Source organism: Delphinapterus leucas, unplaced genomic scaffold (genome assembly GCF_059928025.1).
Source record: "Delphinapterus leucas isolate spDelLeu-1000000601 "Yukka" unplaced genomic scaffold, BTC_Dleu_Yukka2 spDelLeu_asBTCV2_sq25, whole genome shotgun sequence".
Taxonomy (NCBI): Eukaryota; Metazoa; Chordata; class Mammalia; order Artiodactyla; family Monodontidae; genus Delphinapterus; species Delphinapterus leucas.
In genome coordinates, this window is record NW_028322234.1 from 617,551 (window position 1) to 635,780 (window position 18,230).

General features: G+C 48.1%; 2 protein-coding genes across 7 annotated transcripts in view; one reads left to right on the forward strand and one right to left on the reverse strand.

Annotated features, from left to right (window-relative positions):
• The window catches only part of PHYKPL (5-phosphohydroxy-L-lysine phospho-lyase), a 26,237-nt gene extending 14,493 nt beyond the window's left edge, over positions 1-11,744 (forward strand). For 4 of the 5 annotated variants that reach the window (XM_089905037.1, XM_089905038.1, XM_089905041.1 and 1 more), the window contains 5 exons: positions 6,797-6,951; positions 7,358-7,447; positions 9,307-9,437; positions 10,457-10,534; positions 10,995-11,744. In XM_089905037.1, the coding sequence (XP_089761163.1) occupies positions 6,797-6,951; positions 7,358-7,447; positions 9,307-9,437; positions 10,457-10,506 (426 nt within the window). In that variant the 3' untranslated portion in view covers positions 10,507-10,534; positions 10,995-11,744. Of the gene's footprint in view, positions 1-4,281; positions 4,418-6,796; positions 6,952-7,357; positions 7,448-9,306; positions 9,438-10,456; positions 10,535-10,994 lie in introns of those variants that run through there. The other variant, XM_089905040.1, reaches the window with a different exon arrangement.
• On the reverse strand, positions 11,353-18,020 carry HNRNPAB (heterogeneous nuclear ribonucleoprotein A/B). Of its 2 annotated transcripts, XM_089905063.1 has the most exons (8): positions 17,798-18,020; positions 17,478-17,714; positions 16,568-16,736; positions 15,639-15,797; positions 15,333-15,464; positions 13,111-13,231; positions 12,244-12,384; positions 11,353-11,960 (listed from the first exon to the last, which is right to left on the reverse strand). In XM_089905063.1, the coding sequence occupies exons 2-8, from the start codon at positions 17,690-17,692 to the stop codon at positions 11,890-11,892; spliced, it is 1,008 nt and encodes a 335-aa protein (XP_089761189.1). In that variant the 5' UTR covers positions 17,693-17,714; positions 17,798-18,020; the 3' UTR covers positions 11,353-11,889. The 2 variants fall into 2 exon arrangements, with proteins under 2 accessions (XP_089761189.1, XP_089761190.1); XM_089905064.1 differs by lacking the exon at positions 12,244-12,384 and having other exon boundaries at positions 17,798-18,016.
• Positions 18,021-18,230: the final 210 nt, after the last annotated feature.

An 18,230-nucleotide genomic window follows, 5' to 3' on the forward strand; every position in this document is an offset into this window, starting at 1 on the left:
GCAGGCTCTCTAGTTGTGGTGCGCATTTTCTAGATCTAGCACGTGGGCTTAGTTGCCCCATGGCATGTGGGATCTTAGTTCCAGTTCCCCAATCAGGGATTGAACCTGCGTCCCCTGCATTGGAAGGTGGATTCTTTAACCACTGGACCACCAGAGAAGTCCCAAATGTATGGATTTAATGGTTTATTTGTAAACTTCCAGTTCTGTCCCACTGATCAAAAATCTGTCCTCCTGCCAGTTGCACACAGTCTAGACTACTATACTTTGTAGTATGTTTTGAAATCAGAAACTGTTAATCCCCCAGTCTTTGTTCTTCTTTTTGAAGATTGTTGTGGCTATTCTGGGTCCCTTGCATTTCACTATGAATTTTCATAATCAGCTTGTCAATTTCTACCAAAAAAGCAGCTTGGAGTTTGATAAGAGATTGCATTGAATCTGCAGATCAATTTGGAGAGTATTGCCATCTTAACAGTACTAAGTCTTCTAATCCATAAACATGAGATATCTGTCCATTTATGGAGGTCTTTGTTTTTCAATCATGTTCATAATTTTCATTGTAAAAGTCTTTTTCTTTTTTTTTTTTTTTTTTTGGCCACACCACATGCGGGATCTTAGTTCCCTGATCAGGGATTGAACCCACACCCTCTGCAGTGGAAGCGCAGTCTTAACCACTGGACCTCCAGGGAAGTCTCTGTAAAAGTCTTGGAACTACTTTTGTTAAATTTACTCCTAAGTATTGTATTCTTTTTCATGCTTTTATAAATTGAATTGCTTTTTTCATTTCACTTTAAGATTCTTCATTGCTGGTGTACAGAAATACAGTTGATTTTTGGATATTGATCTTGTATCATGCAGCCTTACTGAATGCATTTATTAGCTCTAATAGTTTTTTATAGATTCTGTAGAATTTTCTGTGTACCAAATTATGTCATCTGTGAATAGAAATGGTTTTCTTGTTCCTTTCCATTCTGAATGCCTTTTATTTCTTTTTCTTGCCTAACTGCCCTAGAACCTCCAGTACAATATTGACTATAAATGGCAAGAGTAGACATCTTGTCTTCTTCCTAATCTTAGGGGAAAACATTCAGTCTTTCACCGTTAAGTATAGTATCAGCTGTGAGTTTTTCATAGAAGCCTTTTATCAGGTTGAAGAAGTTCCCCTTTTTTCCTAATTTTTGAGAGCTTTTATAATGAAGGCTGTTGGGTTTTATCAAATGCTTTTTCTTCGTTTATTGTAATGATCATGTCATTTTTTTTTGTCCTTAATCCTATTAATATGGTTTATTACATTATTTGATTTTCACATGTCAAACCAACTTTACATTGCTGAGATAAATCCCACGTGATCATGGTGTATAATCCTTTTTATATGTTGCTAGATTAAGTTTGCTATTGTGATTTTTGAGGATTTTTACATCTATGTTCTTAAGAGATATTGATCTGTAGTTTTCTTGGGATATCGTTGTCTGGTTTTGGTATCAGGGTAACACTGGCCTCAAAGAATGATCCAGGGACTTCCCTGGTGGCGCAGTGGTTGAGAGTCCGCCTGCCGATGCAGGGGACACGGGTTCGTGCCCCGGTCTGGGAAGATCCCACATGCCGCGGAGCAGCTAGGCCCGTGAGCCATGGCTGCTGGGCCTGCGTGTCCGGAGCCTGTGCTCTGCAATGGGAGAGGCCACAACAGTGAGAGGCCCGCGTACTGCAAAAAAAAATGATCCAGGAAGTGTTCATGCCTCTTCTATTTTCTGGAAGACTTTCTGAAAGATTGGTAATAATTCTTTCAACATTTTGGTAGAATTCACCAGTGAAGCCATCTGGTTCTAGGCTTTGCTTTGTGAGGATTTTTTTATTATTAATTCATTCTTTTTACTTGCCACAGGTCTATTCAGATTTTCTATTTCTTCTCGAATCAGTGTCAGTATTTTTTATCTTTCTAGGAATTTGTTCATTTCATCTAAGTTATCTAGCTTGTTGACAGACAGTTGTTCACATTATTCCCTTATACTTCTTTTTACTCGTATAAGATTGGCAGTGATATGTCCTCTTTCATTCCTGATCTTAGTAATTTGACTCTTCTTTTTATCTTGGTCAGTCTGGCTAACGTTTGTCAATTTTGTTGATTTTCTCAGACAATCAACTTTTGGTTTTGTTGATTTTTTTCTATTGTTTTTCTATATTTCTATTTATTTCCACTGTAGTCTTTATGATTTCCTTTATTTTTGCTTTAGATTTAGTTTGCTTTTCTTTTTTATACTTTTTAAGGTGGAAATATTCATTTGAGATTTTTTTTTTAACAGAAGTATTTACAGACATGAAGTTTTCTGTAAGCATTACTTTTACCACATCCCATGAGTTTAGGTATGTTGTGCTTTCTTTTTCATTTATCTCTAAATATTTTTTAATCTCCCTGTGACTTCTTTGACTGACCCATTGTTTGTTTAAGCATGTTATTTAATTTTCACATAGTTTTTTAGTTTTTCAGTGTTCTGTTATTTATTTCTAGCTTCATTCCACTGTGGTGAGAAAGATACTTTCTATGATTTCAGACTTTTAAAATATATTAACACTTGTTTTATAGCCTAACATATTGATATATAGTCTATCCTGGAGAATGTTCCATGTGCACTTGAGAAGAGTATTTATACTGCTTTTTTGAAGTGGAGTGTTCTGTATATATCTATTAGATCTAGTTGCTTTATAGTGTTGCTCAAGCCTTCTACTTCCTGGTTGGCCTAGTTGTTTATTATTGAAAATGAGAGACTGAACTCTCCAACTATTCTTATTGAATTCTGTAGTTCTCCTTTCAGTTAATTTTTTGCTTTACTTATTTGGGGGCTCTGTTGTTAAGTACGTATGTATTTGTAGTGGTTATATCATTTTGATAGATTGACTCTTTTATCATTATGTTTTCCTGTGTTGCTAATAGCAGTTTTAATCTTGCAAGTCTTTTATGTCTGATATTACTACAGCCACACCAGCTCTCTTGGTTACTGTTTGCATGGCATACCTTCACTCTCTTGCTTTCAAACCTACTTGTGTCTTTACCAGTGCTCTTTATTTCTTCATGTGGATTTGATTTACATCTGATGTCCTTTCATTTCAGCCTGAAGAAATACTGTTAGTATTTCATGTAAAGTAGATCTGCTGCTGACAAATTTTTTTCAGTTTTTTCGTTATCTAGAACTACCTTAGTTTCTCCTCTTTTTCTTTTCTTTCTTTCTTTCCCCTCCTTTCTTTCTTTCTTTTCTTTCCTTTTTTATTCTGCACCATGCATCTTGTGGGATGTTGGATTTTAGTTCCCCAACTAGGGATTGAACCCGGGCCCTTGGCACAGAATCCTAACCACTGGACCACCAGGGAATTCCTGTCTCCTTTATCTTTGAAGGATACTTTTACTTTACAGAGAATTCTGGACTGACAGTATTTTTCTTTCATCACTTTGAATAGGTCATCCCACTGCCTTCTGGCCTTATAGGGTTTCTGATGAGGAATCAGCTATTAATCTTGTTGAGAATCTCTTGTACATGATGAGTTGCTTCTCTCTTGCTAATTTCAATATTCTCTCTTTGTCCTTTTTTTTTTTGAGTTATAATTGACAGACAACATCATATTAGTTGCAGGTGTACAATATAATGAGTCAATATTTGTATGTATTGCAAAATGATAACCACAATAAGTTTACTTGACATCCATCACCGTAAAGTTACAGTTTTTTTTCTTGTGATGAGAACTTTTAAGGTCTACTCTCTTAATAACTTTCAAATATACAATACAGTATTGCTTGTTTGTTCTGGCAGCGCTGTGCAGCACATGGGATCTTAGTTCCCCGACCAGGGATCAAACTCAAGCCCCCTGCAGTGGAAGCACAGAGTTTAACTATCGGACCACCAGGGAAGTCCCCAGTATTATTAACTATAGTCACCGTGCTGTACCTTACATCCCTGTGACTTATTTACAACTGGAATTTTTTTACCTTTGACGACCTTCACCCATTTACCCACCCTCTTGTTCTTGTCTTTCAGTACCTTGGTTATGTTTTGTCTAGGTATGAAACTTGTTTATTCTACTTGGAGTTCATTGAGCTCCTTGGATGTTTAGATTGTTGTTGGGGTGTTTTTTTAGTCAAATTTAGTAAGTTTTTGACCATTGTTGCTTCAGATATTCTTTCTGCCCCTTCCTCTCCTTCTGGAATTCTTATTTGCATATGTTGGTATGCTTGTGTCCCACAGGTCTCTGAGGCTCTGTTCATTTTTTTAATTCTTTTTTCTTTCCAATTTTCAGACTGGACAGTCTCAATCAACATATCTTCAAGTTTGCTGATTCTTTCATCTGCCTGATTAAATCTGCTGTTGAGCCTCTTAATTTTTCATTTCAGCTCCAGTGCTTTTCAACTCCAGACTTTCTATTTAGTTCTTTTTTATAATTTCTATTTCTTTATTGATCTTCCAAATTTGGCAAGACGCCATTTTCATGCTTAGCTTTTAATTCTTTAGATATGGTTTCCTTTAGTGTTTAAGCATATTTATAATATCTGATTTAAAGTCTTTGTCTAAAAAAAAAGAAAAAGTCTTTGTCTAATAAGGCCATCATCTGGGCTTCCTCCGTAACAGTTTCTGTTGATTGTATCCACACCCCCCACCACCACCACCCCATATATGGGCCATGCTTTCTTCTTTCTTTTCATGATTCATAATTTTCTGTTGAGAACTAGACATTTTTAAATAATATAATGTGGCAACATTGGAAATCATTTTCCCTCCTCATGGTTTGTTGTTGATGCTTTTTGTTGTTGTTTGTATATTGCCTTTTCTGAACTAGTTCAGAACAGACAACTAATGTTATCTATTATGCTAGTTCAGCATCTTGGCCAGGCCACAATTCTAAACCAAAGATGCTGTGGGTAGAACACACGACCTTTTAACAAGTTCACAGTTGATAATAATATGCAATAAATAGCCTCAATCCATCCCCTGTGTCCATGCCACACATAATTTGCTTTGGACATATCAGAAAGCTGCCTCACAGCAAATCACCTAGGAAGCTTTTTATGATCACAAGTATGAGGTTCTGCAAGCAAATTTTCAAGATGGTCTACAGGATACCACTGCATACCCATTAGAATGGCTGCAATTAAAAACTGCAACAGGGCTTCCCTGGTGGCGCAGTAGTTGAGAGTCCGCCCGCCGATGCAGGGGACACGGGTTTGTGCCCCGGTCCGGGAAGATTCCACATGCCGCAGAGCGGCTGGGCCCGTGAGCCATGGCCGCTGAGCCTGCGCTCCGCAACGGGAGAGGCCACAACAGTGAGAGGCCCACGTACCACAAAAAAAAAAAAAAAAATGCAACAATTCCAAATGTTTTTGAGGATGTGGAGCTACTGGGATTTCATAGACTAATGGTGGGAATGTAATATGGTACGACTTTGGAAAACAGTTTCACTTTTTTATATAGTTAAATATATATTTATCAAGCTGTCCAGCAGTTCCACTCCTAGGTATTTACCCAAGAGAAATGAGAACGTATGTTAACAAAAAGACTTGTTATAAATGTTTATAACAGTTTTATTCGTAAATAGCCCAAAACCAAAATAAGCCCCAAGGGTCTATCAACGGGAATTTGGATAAACAAATTGTAGTGTGTCCATATAATGGAATACTATGCAGCCATAAAATGAACAAACGACCAATACACACATTATAGATGAATTTTAAAAACATGTTGAGCAGAAGCCAGGCACAAAAGGTTACATATTTTGTGATTCCATTCACATGACATTCCAGAAAAGGCAAAACTATAGTGACAGAAAGAGTCAGTGGTTGCCTGGGCCAGTAGTGGGTGGAAGCACAAGGAACTTTGGGGAATGCTGGAAATGTTTTGTATTTTCATGGTAGTGGAGGTTCCACAGGTATATACATTTGTCAAGTCACACTGAACTACATACATTTTAAATATATGCAGTGTATTTTATGTAAACTATACCTCAATAAAGTTTTGTGGTTTTTTTAAGATCTAGTTTAAAAAAAAAAAAAAAAAGATGGTCTGCAGGAGACCCCTTCCTTCTGACTTTCTGCAATGCAGGTCCTCAGACACCTGCAGGGCCAGGTGGAGGAAGTGAGTCAAAGCACTCAGGGTGCCTGAAGGGGACAGGTAGTGCCAATGTAGCCAGATAGGCTAGGTTTAAGTCAGACATATTTTTGTGTTAAGTCTCTTCTTAAGACATTAGCACCTAATTCAAAACTTTTAATTATGCCACACAAGCCAAACAAAATGAATCCTCAGGCTGCATTTGGCTCACAGGCAGCTTGTGGTCTGCGCCCTAAAATCTGCCTTGGGCTCAGCCAGCAGAGCTGTGAGCTGGAACCACAGAGTGACTTTTCCTGGGTGTGGCTCTGGCATGCTGCTCTTGACCCTCCTTGAAAGAGGTGATGGGCAGTGCAATGCAGTGGGTCTGGGTCCAGTCCATGAGATGGGGCCCTGAAGCCTTTTGACAAAATCAGCTGTGTGGGAATGCCCAGTACATCCTCTCCTCTGATTTTTGCTTGTTCTTGGGGATCCTATTGCACCCCTGGGGGTACTTGGCCTGGATTACAGTCACATTAGCACCTGGAAAGATGGGACAACCCATGGGGGACTCAGAAGAACCCCATTTACTGCCCAGCATGCTGAGCCCTGAGGGGTTCAGGCCTGTGTTCATCACTGCCTTTGCACTGTGTGTGGCAGTTCTGCTGCCCTTCACAGTCCCTGGGGCATGGCCCACTCTGCTGAGCACCTGACATGCTCTTTGTCCCCTGGCTCAGTTTGGGGGCAGCCCAGTGTCCTGCGCTGTGGGGCTGGCCGTCCTGGATGTCTTGGAAAAGGAGCAGCTGCAGGCTCATGCTGCCTCTGTGGGCAGCCTCCTGATGGAGCTCCTTGGACAGCAGAAAGCCAAACATCCCATCCTTGGGGACATCAGGTGAGGCTCAGGGTAGCAGTCACCACCTGCCAGGGGCCCGGTGTGGTTCCTTCATTCACTTCATCACCACCTGGGATGGTGGGAACTTTTATCTCCACTCCGCAGAGGAACTGAAGCACCTACAGGTGCTACTGCCCAAGATGGCACCTCTGGAGGGAGGAGGGGGGTGAAGCCAGGATCAAACTTTCCTCTATCCACATTGAGGGCCCCTCACCATCACAGTTACTTCCTGGAACTGTTTTAGCACCCTCCAAGGGTTCCTACAGCTCTCAGCCTCCCCAGGAGGCAGAGGTGCAAGCCCTGGTGGGCTTTCTGACAGGGGCTTGGCTGAGGCCCAGGCAGAGAGTGAGAGCAAGGACCATGGTCCCTCAGGCCTGGCCTCCTGAGATGTCACCTTCTGCTCCAGGGGCGTTGGGCTCTTCATTGGTGTGGATCTGATCAAAGATGAGGCCACAAGGATGCCAGCGACCGAAGAGGCTGACTATGTGGTATCCAGGTATTTTTTCTTGAAACAACTTGTTTCTACGGCCCTGACTGGGAAAGAGCTCCCCTCTTGCCTCTCCCAGGCACGCTGGGCCCACACAGGGTTGACTGAAGGAGGTGGCCTTTAGCCTCTGGGTTAGAGGGCTGCCAATCTGTGCACCCCTTTGACTGGGCTCTGCGGACAGAGAAAGCGGCCCCATCAGCTCTGTACCCAGTGCCTGGCAGCAAAGGCTTCAGATGGGTGCGGTCCGTTCCCAGCCTGAGCAGACACTTCTGCCAAAAATGCCAAAGCTGCAGAAGCTCTCAGACCCAGGCAGCCCCAATGCTGCATTTCACAGCCCCAGGCTGCCCGAGGGAAGCAGCTTCTCCAGAGCCACACCTGAGGCTGTGGCAGAACCAGACTCCCCATTCCCAGAGGGTTTTCAAATAGGACTCCTGTTCCTTGTCTGAGTGGGGAGTGTCTGGATGACTCAGCATCTCAGGACTCAGGAGCCCTCGCTCCCAGTTCTGGTTCCCATGTTCTTTCACTTGAACCCCAGGCAGGACCCAAGCCGCAGGACCCTTTCCCTTCTTGTTTCGTTACTTCCTTTTTATTTCCATTCCTCACTCCTACCTCCTTCCCCCACCTTGGAAAACCCATCTAGTGTTTGATGCGTGTCCTTATTCAAGTTGTGAAATGTGTGTCATTCTGTTTCGAATTCACGTAAACAGTATTGATGTAAAAATCGTTCTCCCCACACGTTTTCTGAAGCTGACCCCTCCTGCGTGGCTGCCCAGCCCCTGCCTTCTCTGTGCTGGTTGGGCACATCCACCAGCTCACCCACCCCTTCCCCCAGGGAGCCTCAAGACTCAGAAATTCAGGATGGTCTGTGGGAAAGAGGGAGTCAGATCCTCAGCCAAGCCTGACCTCCTCCACCTTATAACCACCCCTGTGGTTTCTCCAGTTCAGTGAAGAAACAGAAACCAGGCGGAACGGTGTTTCAGTGGCAGTCACCCTGCTAAAGGCAGAGCTGGATTTAAAGTCCAGAACCTGATCTTTCTAGCACAGATGCTGTCAGTGCCAGGAAGACTGGGATGCGAGAAAGGAGCCAAAGGCAGGCTGAGGACACCCTGCTCCTGACAAGACTTACATAAAAGGAATAAATAAAAAAGAATGAGAGTGGGGGGGGGGTCAGAGAGAGTGTAAATACAGTCACATCAGACCCCTTCTCTCAGAGGCCAAGATACCTTCCTAGGTTGAAAGTGTAAATGTGGAATATTAAAAACATTTATTAGATACCAATGATGATGTTAAATAACTTCCAAAAAGAACTGGAAATTAAAACTGGATAGTCCTGTCTGGGGTTACAACATAACCTGGGGGCAGAGTAGAGAAAGGGTTGGCAGGGAAGTTAGAAGCTAGGTGAGGGCTCCATGGGTTCACTGTACTACTCTCTTTGTGAATGTTGGACACTTTCCATATAAAAAGTAAACCATACAATGTCACATAAACCATGTTAAAATGAAAAATGCAAGGACTCTTGCTGTCCACATTGTAGCCCCGTGGCCAATCTCGGCTTCAACTGGGGCTCCAGGGATGGACGAAGCAAGACCCCTGCTTGGGGGTGGGGGGGTGCAGGCAGCAGGCTCAGGGCCAGATGTAGGGCACCCCAGACAGGGGCCTCTGATGCTGGGCCATAAAGTTGGGCAGGAGTTTGGCAGGGGGTGGCCAGTGCTGTATCCTGGTGGGAACTGGCCTATGGAAGGTTCTGAGGGCAGTGTGGCTGGAGTCGCGCCCACGAGGCCAAAGCCAGGCTGAGGAAGGTCTGAAAGGCCCATGTGAAGTGCCCTTGGCTGGTGGGCAGCAGGCCCTGCTGTGTCCTATCCTTGCAGGCTGAAAGAAAACTACATTTTGTTGAGCACCGACGGCCCCGGAAGGAATGTCCTGAAGTTCAAGCCCCCGATGTGTTTCAGCTTGGACAACGCACGACACGTGGTAGCAAAGCTGGATGCCATCCTGACAGGTGAGCCTGGACACCCAAGGGGCAGCTGATAACTGTGTCTCTACAACCCAGCCTGGAGCTAGGACCTCCCAGCATGCCCAGGGACAGGGGTGCAACAGCTGAGCCAGGTGTCCTCTGAACAGTGCAGGGAGTAGGGAGCTGAAGTGGAGGCCTCCCCTATTCCTGCCTGTGCCCCCAAAAAATCTGAGCCCTGGGTAGATGGGAAATGAGCCACCACCCATCCTGCCTGGGCAGGCACCAGTGTGGCATGCAGGACAAGGGAAGCAGGGCTGGGCTTTTAAGCCCAACTATCGGAACTAGTGGGAGGTTCCATTGTGTCCTTAAAGCCTCCCTGAGATGTAGGTGGCAGTAGCTTTGCTTTCTTCAGCTGCTAAGTGGCTGAAATGAGATTTGCACCCTGGACTGATTCAACACAAAATGAAATCCCTCTGCACATTCCTTATCATTTAGGAAAGTCAAACTCTCCTCTAAATCCACTTACAAGGAAATCTATAATTACCAAATTGGACACATCGATGCACTGAGGCGATGTTGCATGTACAGAGCTCAGTGGGGGACCCCAAAATAGGCAAAATGCTATCTTCCTGATAGAGATCAGAGCAGCCCAGCTACAACCACCCCCACCCCACCCCCAGGCTATTTCACTGTGGTCACCAGGTCTCTAGAGCTGAGGCCAGTCCCTACTAGACACAACTGGAGGTGGTACGGAACCTGCTGGGGGAAGGGAATGTATTTTCGGGAAGCCTGCGGAGGAAAAGCTGACTGGGCACAGAACTGGCTTGGAGTTACTGTATAGGAGGGACTTCAGTTGAGCCTGGAAGCCTCAGGAAATCTGAGGGCTGGTTTTGTCCTCTTGGGAAATTGTTGCTGACCCTGTGGTGGCCTGTACACAGGGGTAAAGGGTGGGACAATGGGCTTGGACAGGCCAGTGGGCCCAGTCTCCACAATGCCATCCAAGAAGCCTGGACACTGAAGGCAGAAGTCTTTAGCAGAGGAGAAAGGTTGACCATCTTTTTCAGACATGGAAGAGAAAGTGAGAAGTTGCAAGACACTGAGGCTCCAGCCCTGACGCAGCTCTGCTGAGGCGTGTCCTCTAGGTAAGTGGCCTTACTTTTTGTTCCTAGAGAACCAGAACTGGGTTCCTTACCACCCATTTAGTAGCTCCTTCAACATTCTTGTTCCAAGTGATGTCCCCTTCCCACAGGTTAGTTTTAATACTGGGAGGCTCTGGCTGCCTTGGGCTCTCCCCATCCCCCACCCCAGAAAAATCTCCAAAGTACTTAAGTTTGCATTTGATGGCTGAGCAAAGAATATAGCTATTTCCTCCCTTCTCCAGCGGGTTCCTCCACGGGAGAGCTTCTGGCAGGCTTTATCCACCTGCAGCCCCCAGCCAAGTGCTGTGTCTTACAACTAGCTATCTTAGGCCTCAGCCACTAGACTTGGGGTACTCCAATCAGGCCAACAGATAGGCCCTGCCATAGGGGGCCGTTACAACCAGGAGGGGCACCATCTTGCCCAGATCCAGCTGGCCCTTTGTGTGTCTGCTCTTATCTTTAGGTTCACACTGTCTTTGCTGGGAGAGAGAATCCCACTTCCAATGGCAAGTCAAGACAGGTGTTCCAAGGTGCTCCAGACTCGAACTGCCCTGGGGCAGTGTCCCCACTGAGGGTGGTAACCCTCACTGTACTGTTTTCACCCCCTTGAACAGCTGCCCCAAATATCTGAGCCACTCCACTTTCTTTAAAGGGGCACAAGTCCTAGGCCCTAGGCAGGGCCAAGTCATTAAAGGAAACTAACCAAAGATGTGGAGAGTGTGTGCTTATGCCTGACAGGATGCAGGTTAGGTGGTCTTGGAGGATACTGGAGCTCTGGAGCACCTGTCCCCCTTCACAGTATATCCCACACTCACCCAGGCTTGGGGGTTTTTAAATTTTTATTTCAAAAGCTTGGATAGCTTCAATATCCAGGTCGTGGCAAAATCAGGACACGTGTAAAATACCTTACAATACATTAGATTCCCGAAAGGTACCAAAAAGTACAGTAAAATTAACACTTCCATTATAGGAAATGTATGACACAAATAATATAAAATTAAAGGTGAAAAAAGGTGACACTGTTTTCCTAAGATACAATTTACTCTTTACAACCAGGGTCCACAGGTCCAGGCTGCAGAGCGGCCGCAGGAAGCAGACCCTCCAATCTGGCTCCGGGTAACCGGGTAATAAAAATGAGCCCATAATGCCGCTCTGGCCTCGAGACACCACACGCTGCCTAAAACAACTAGAGCTCTGGATATATTAAACAGGAGAGTGATTTCCAGGGGGGAAATTTTAAATAAGACGCACATGGGACAGCCCATAGAAAGTTTGCCAAGTTAAATTTGGTACATAATTGTGTTCACTCGATATCCCAACAAAGCGTGTGCGGTCAGTCGGACACTCCTGCCAAAGCCTCAGTATGGCTTGTAGTTATTCTGATGGCCACCGCGTCGCTGGCTCTTCCCGTAATTTGTACTACCCTGACCTAGGGACAAGAACAACAATGAGAGCAGCTACAACTTACTGAGCATTTACTCCTGTGCCAGGCGCTTGATATACATCCTCACCAGAGCCAACAACTCTGATAGGACATCTTCCCCACCTTCCTGAGCCCCAAAAGCTCAAAATCGGGTAGCTCCAGTGAGCAAGCCAGGCCACAAAGCCCAGCCTGTCCGACTCCAAAGCCCCTGCTGCCAGTGGCCCCTGCACTGTCTGTCCTGCCTCCCAGGGTGGGTGAGTGGATGGGGGCCTCCCTCTCTCCTACTTACTGTAGTCGTAGCCGGGGCCGTAGCCGTAATAACCATAAGGCGAGTAGTCGTAGCCGCCATAGCCGGGCCCGTAGCCCTGCTGGTAGCCGTAGCCCTGGTTCCAGTAGCTGCCGTAGCCCTGATTCCAACTCTGACTCTGACCTGTGGGGGGGAGCAGGGCACAGGGGCCCATGGACCATTTAGCACACGCAGGAGCTAGGATGGAGGAAATCCTGCCCTTTGGGTGGCGAGGTTACTATGGCAACTCAGAAAAGCCAAGGGGCTGCTGTCCTGGTGTAGAGGGAGGGCCCTGGGCCCAGCCCTGTACCTGAGACCCAAGCTGGGGGTAAGAAGGCCAGGCCAGGATGGAAAACTAACTTCACTGGGGCAACCGAGGCAGCTCACTCTCATTCAAATCACCCTCTGCTCACCCCCACCCCCCCCTGGCAGCTTGGCCTTAAAAAGGATGGAGTTCAGGCTTTGGAGTCAGAGGGGCCTGGGACGGAAGGAGGTTAAGCGCCTGGCACAGCCTTGCCCTACCCTTCAGCCCACCCACCCATGGGTGTACCAAGACTCAGGACAGCCACAGAGCCAAGTACACCCCGTCTTGATGCAGACGCCCCTCTGCCCTGGGGCCCCAGACCACATGAGAAAAATGGGCTCTTCTACTCCAAGCAGTAGCAGCAGCAGCAGCAGCAGCAGCAGCAGCAGCAGCAGCAGCAGCAGCAGCAGCAGCAGCAGCAGCATAGCCTCAACCCAGGAAAACCATTCCTGATTCTGCCCACCCTGCTGCACCAAGCACCAGAGGCCAAGAGAGCCCCCAAAACAGGCACAGAAGCTCCATGCAGGCAGGGAAACAGGACTCATCTTCATCTGGGTTCCACTCACCTCCTCCACTTCCGCCACCACCACCGCTGCCTCGGTTCCCTCGGTTGCGATTCCCACGGCCCCCAGAGCCATACTGCTGCTGTTGATAAACCTCTTTGGGCTGAGCCACCTTGATTTCACACTGAAAGCCAAGAGAACAGTGGGTCATGCCAGTGGGACAAGCCCTGGGCAGGAAGTGTGCACGAAGGCCTTCGCTGACAAACGTTCAGGAGGCAGATCTTCTCTATCTGCTCAAGAACACATGCTGGGGTGGGAAACCACATTTGGACTAGCTCTCAGAATCACAACTAAAATCTAGACAGACCGAAAAACTCACACAATGGGCTTTTTGGCTCAAGCCTTTCCCCAGAGTGCTTGAAACAATGGGATACACCCAATGGGATAGGTCTACTGATGGTCACCCTTGGGTGCTCTAACAAGTGGGAGAAGAGGGACAGCTGGACCAATGCCAGTCCAGTGTAGCAAGACACCACACCAGGTGTCAATCTGGTGCCACCTTGGGCAAGGGAGTCAGAGAAGGCTTCCCAGGTAAGGGATCTTAGAGAAAAAAGGTTCTTTTTCCCCCCAGAAGAAATAAAAGCATTCCACTCAAATACACTATTGAGGTGGCAAACCTGACCTCCATCTTATAAAGAAAGCCACTGAGGCTCAGGGCAGCCTTCCCTAAGGCCATACTGCTCCCCCTTTCTCCTCCAACCACTGGTGTGCTGTTGGGATGGGCCAGATATCTTTGTTTTCTTAGGGCCCAGAGAGTCAATTTCCTTTTTGCTCAAAACTCTGAGGGTCATGGACCTTCAAGTGCTCCTGCTTTAAGTATATTTTTAAAAGAAAGTCCACTGACACATAACCCTCTCCATTAAGACCAATTAAAAAAACATTTTAGGGGGCTTCCCTGGTGGCGCAGTGGTTGAGAGTCCGCCTGCCAATGCAGGGGACACGGGTTCGTGCCCCGGCCTGGGAAGATCCCACATGCTGCGGAGCGGATGGGCCCATGAGCCATGGCCACTGAGCCTGCGCGTCCAGAGCCTGTGCTCCGCAACGGGAGAGGCCACAACAGTGAGAGGCCCGCGTACCGCAAAAAAAACAAAAAAACAAAACCATTTTACGTAAGATGCCCCCATACAAGCATACTCAAAAAATCAGCAAATTACCAAGTGATGCAATCTCATGTTTTCTGTCCTACTAAGTTAAAAATACTGAATACAACCTGCTAAAATACACTTATTTCAAAATCAACCACTAGCAGTTTGACTAATGGTGCCCTAATAGGCTCTTCATGCCCATTTCACATCATGGCACAAAGACCTCTTTCCATGTCACTGTCCACTGGGGTAACCACTAATGGATGAGGTCTCACCCAACAGCCCCTATGATCCCATCTCATTTTACATAAAATTTAGGGGGACCCAATCCCAAATCCAATCTTTCCAAAAATTCCCAGCCAGGATTGAGGCTTCCAGGAGCCCCACCCTATGTGTCCCACCTTATCTGGCTGCCACTCCTGCTCAGGCAGAGCCTGCCACACCTTGCCAGTGGGCCACACCCTCAACTCCCAACTGCCTCGGCCACTGGAGAACACAGGGAGCATGAACTACCTACCCTCTCTCCCGTCCAGAGTTCAGAGGGAAGAATTGCCCCTCACTGAACAGGACTCTCGCTTATTTGAAGTCAAAACTGACTCTAGATTTAAGGTGGCCAGGACCCTGGGAGCTCTCTGGAAAGGATCTTTGGGGTGGGGCTTAATTTAACCAGTAACCAAAGGGGATGGAGATAAAACAGATTTGGTTGTGGCAGGAGATAAAGATAAAAGCTCTACAACAACGTCCAAAGCAGGTAAGACTTCTCCACAGAAAACAGTAAATGGCAATTTTAGAATCTTCTGAGACCTTAACTGTAGGACTTACACACTTTGCACTCTACATCCCAAACACCATGACCTCTACCTTTAAGTCAGGAACTGAAGAGGCTACTCAGCACACTCTCTATCCCATATAAGCCTCCCGTCCTCCAGTATTCTGCTTCCCTCATATCCTGTCCTACCAGCCTAGGAGCTCCGTGAAAGACAGGACAACCTGCCCCTCCCCTATGAGGACAGCAAACAGTGCAGAAAACAGTAACATATACCCTGGAGAACTCTTGGAGGTAACCCAATGCCTAATCCACGCCTGCAAAGGCCAGCTCTCCAGCAGAATGCCAAGCACACACAGCTGGGGACACCTTACCTTACTTCCACTGATGGTGTGGAACTTTTTCTCCAGAACTTTCTTCACAGGTTCCTCTTCTTTAAAGGTGATGAAAACAAAGCCTCGTCTTTTGTTCGACTTTGGATCCATTGGAAGCTCAATGGCTTCAATCTGCAAACGTAAGCAAAGCTCAGGACCCTACCGCAGAGCCTATAAGGAACTCACAGGAGAAAACGTCCAAGAACACCAGAGTGAAAAAGAGCTCCAGCCAGCCAAGGTGCCAAGGACCAGGAAGAAGGCAACCTCGGTGCAGCTGGCAGACCACTCCGGGAGCCACACACTCACCTCCCCAAACTCGCCGAAGTACTCCCTGATCTTCTCCTCAGTGGCTTCAGGATTCAGACCCCCCACAAAAATTTTCTTTACTGGGTCTTTCTTCATGGCCATGGCTTTTTTGGGGTCAATGACACGGCCATCCAGCCTGTGCTCCTTCTGGTCTAGAACCTGTTCCAACAGAAGGGAGCTGGGTTCTAACTCAGCAGCATGACCCTGAACAAGAACCTTCTCTTTGAACCACAAGACTCCAACACAGGCACACAAAACGTGCTTCACTCCCTTCAAACTCTACCCCCAATCTGACTTCCCAACCCTATCTCCAAACTTCACTTGGTTTACCTAAACACCTATAAATCTATCCTCAAACCCCCCCACCAGTCTTTGCCCATGCCGTACACCCCTCTTCCTGCCCAGGCAGCCCCAATTTAAGGCCTATCTCCTCCGGAAGTAAAGCAATAATTAAAAGCACAGGCTAGAGCTAGGCTGTGAGGGCTGGAATCCTCACACTCCACCCCTTACTAGCTATGTGATCTCTTCTACTTAACCTTCTAAGCCTTAGGTTTGTTTTCGACAAAATGAGTAAAATAATGTTTATCTCCTAGCAACCATGGACTCTCTTCTAGTCCTCTCAATGAAATGTCTGCTTCAGCAGGGTCCAGAATAGGCACAAGATAATAAACGGTCAACCATAATCTTCCTGGACCACTCCTGCCCACTCACTTAAACAGTCAACCATAATCTTCCTGGACCACTCCTGCCCACTCACTCCTCCATTTAATCTCTACTTTTAATCCCTTCAAAAAGGAGAGCAGGAGTTCCCAACCTCTCTGCTTTTCCCAAAGCACCCAACCATGTGCAAAACACATAAGCCAATCATGGTCTAAGAATAGTATCCTCATAGAATACACAGACTTCTGATTATAAAGTACCCAGCTTACCTTCTCCACGCTGGCTGCATCTTTGAAGAGGATAAACCCAAACCCTCTTGACCGGCCAGTGTTGGGATCCATTTTTATTGTGCAGTCAACGACCTCTCCAAATTTGGTAAAATAATCCTTTAGGTCCTTTTTGCTGGTATCCCAGCTCAGGCCACCAACGAACATTTTTCTGAAATGGTGGGGTGAGAACAGGGAAACAAGCCTTAGAAAACTCATTTCGGAAGGACTGGCCCTAGCAAAACTTTCATTGAAAAGATTGTAAATAAAGCCACCATTCGGAACAAAGGTTTACCCTTAGGGCCCACAGGGTTCTACCTCTGGAAGATGTTAACATATCTCCGCTTCCCTTCCAAACCCAATCTTGACCGTAACAAAGCCTCAGGTGATCCGTACCCCCAAGGAGGTGGGGGAAAAGGAAGCACAACCTAGCCGGAGAGCTAGGCCCTGGGCACTCACAACTGTAAGGAATCTAATTTGTCTAACAACCGTGTATCAAAACGCTACGGTCCCTGCCACCTCCGAGCACTCGCTCTCAAGGAACTCAAGGCTTCCGGGGCCGAGAAGGAGTTCAGGCCGTGACTCCGCCCTGGAAAAGAGGCGGGCGGAGAAGGAAGGCCCTGGCGCGCGCCAACTCCGCCCACGCAGCTCAGGCAGTCCGCGACCCGCCGGGCCCCGGGTCCGAGCGCACTCCGCTTCCGGACGCCAGCCAACGGCCCCGGGGCGGCGCCAAAGTCGACCCAACAAACTCCTGCAAACTCCGGCGCGCACGGAAAGCCGGCGGCGCGGGGCTGCTGCTCTGCGGGCCGCGAGCAGGCCCCGGCCGCCCGCCCCTCCCCCCGCCGCGTGGCGCCAACAAAAGGCGGCCCCGGAACAAAGGCGGCGCCCCCCGTCGGCCAGCGGCCGCACCTACCCCGCGTCCTCCTCGTTCTTGCTGGCGTTTATCTGGTCACCCTCGGCGCCGTTCTGGTTGCCGGCCTGGGGCGCCACGCTCCCGCCTCCGGCGCCAGCCGCGACCCCGGTGCCAGCACCAGTCCCGGCCGGCGACTCGCCTTCGGGGGCGGCCTCGTGTCCGTTCTCGGTGGCGCCCGTCGTCTCCATGGGCTGCTCCTCACCCGCTTCCGACATGCTAGGCCGTGGCGCGCGGCTCCTGCAACGAGCAGCCACGACGCATCAGGCCGGCGCCGCTCCCTCCCGGGTTCCCGCCCGCCACCCGCGGGCCCGGCCGCTCACCTCGCCGCCGATGACGCCGCGGGGCCCGCTCGTCCCCACCCGCCGGGAAGGCACCGCGGGCTCGGCCGCGCTCACGCTTGCGCTGCCGGGCCTCTCCCCCGTCTACCGACGGAGCCGCCGCGACCTCGCGCCCTCCTCCCTCGGCCTGCGCTGCCGCTGCCGCCGCTGCACGATAGCCACCAACACAGAAGCTCCACCAGGCCCGCGCGGTGCTGCCGCCTGACAATGCCGACTCGTGGCGCTCTTTATAATGCCGGAGCCGAAGCCACCTCGCAACAAACCACATGCTCATTGGCTTCGCCAGCCGGTCACTCAACCCCGCGCCGGCTCCCCATTGGCCGCGGCGGCGCGCTCACGGTAAATCCAGGCGGGCTTTGTCCTCATCTTAGAATTCGCGCGAGCCGGGGCCTTGCAGAGGGTCGCCGGGTCCGGT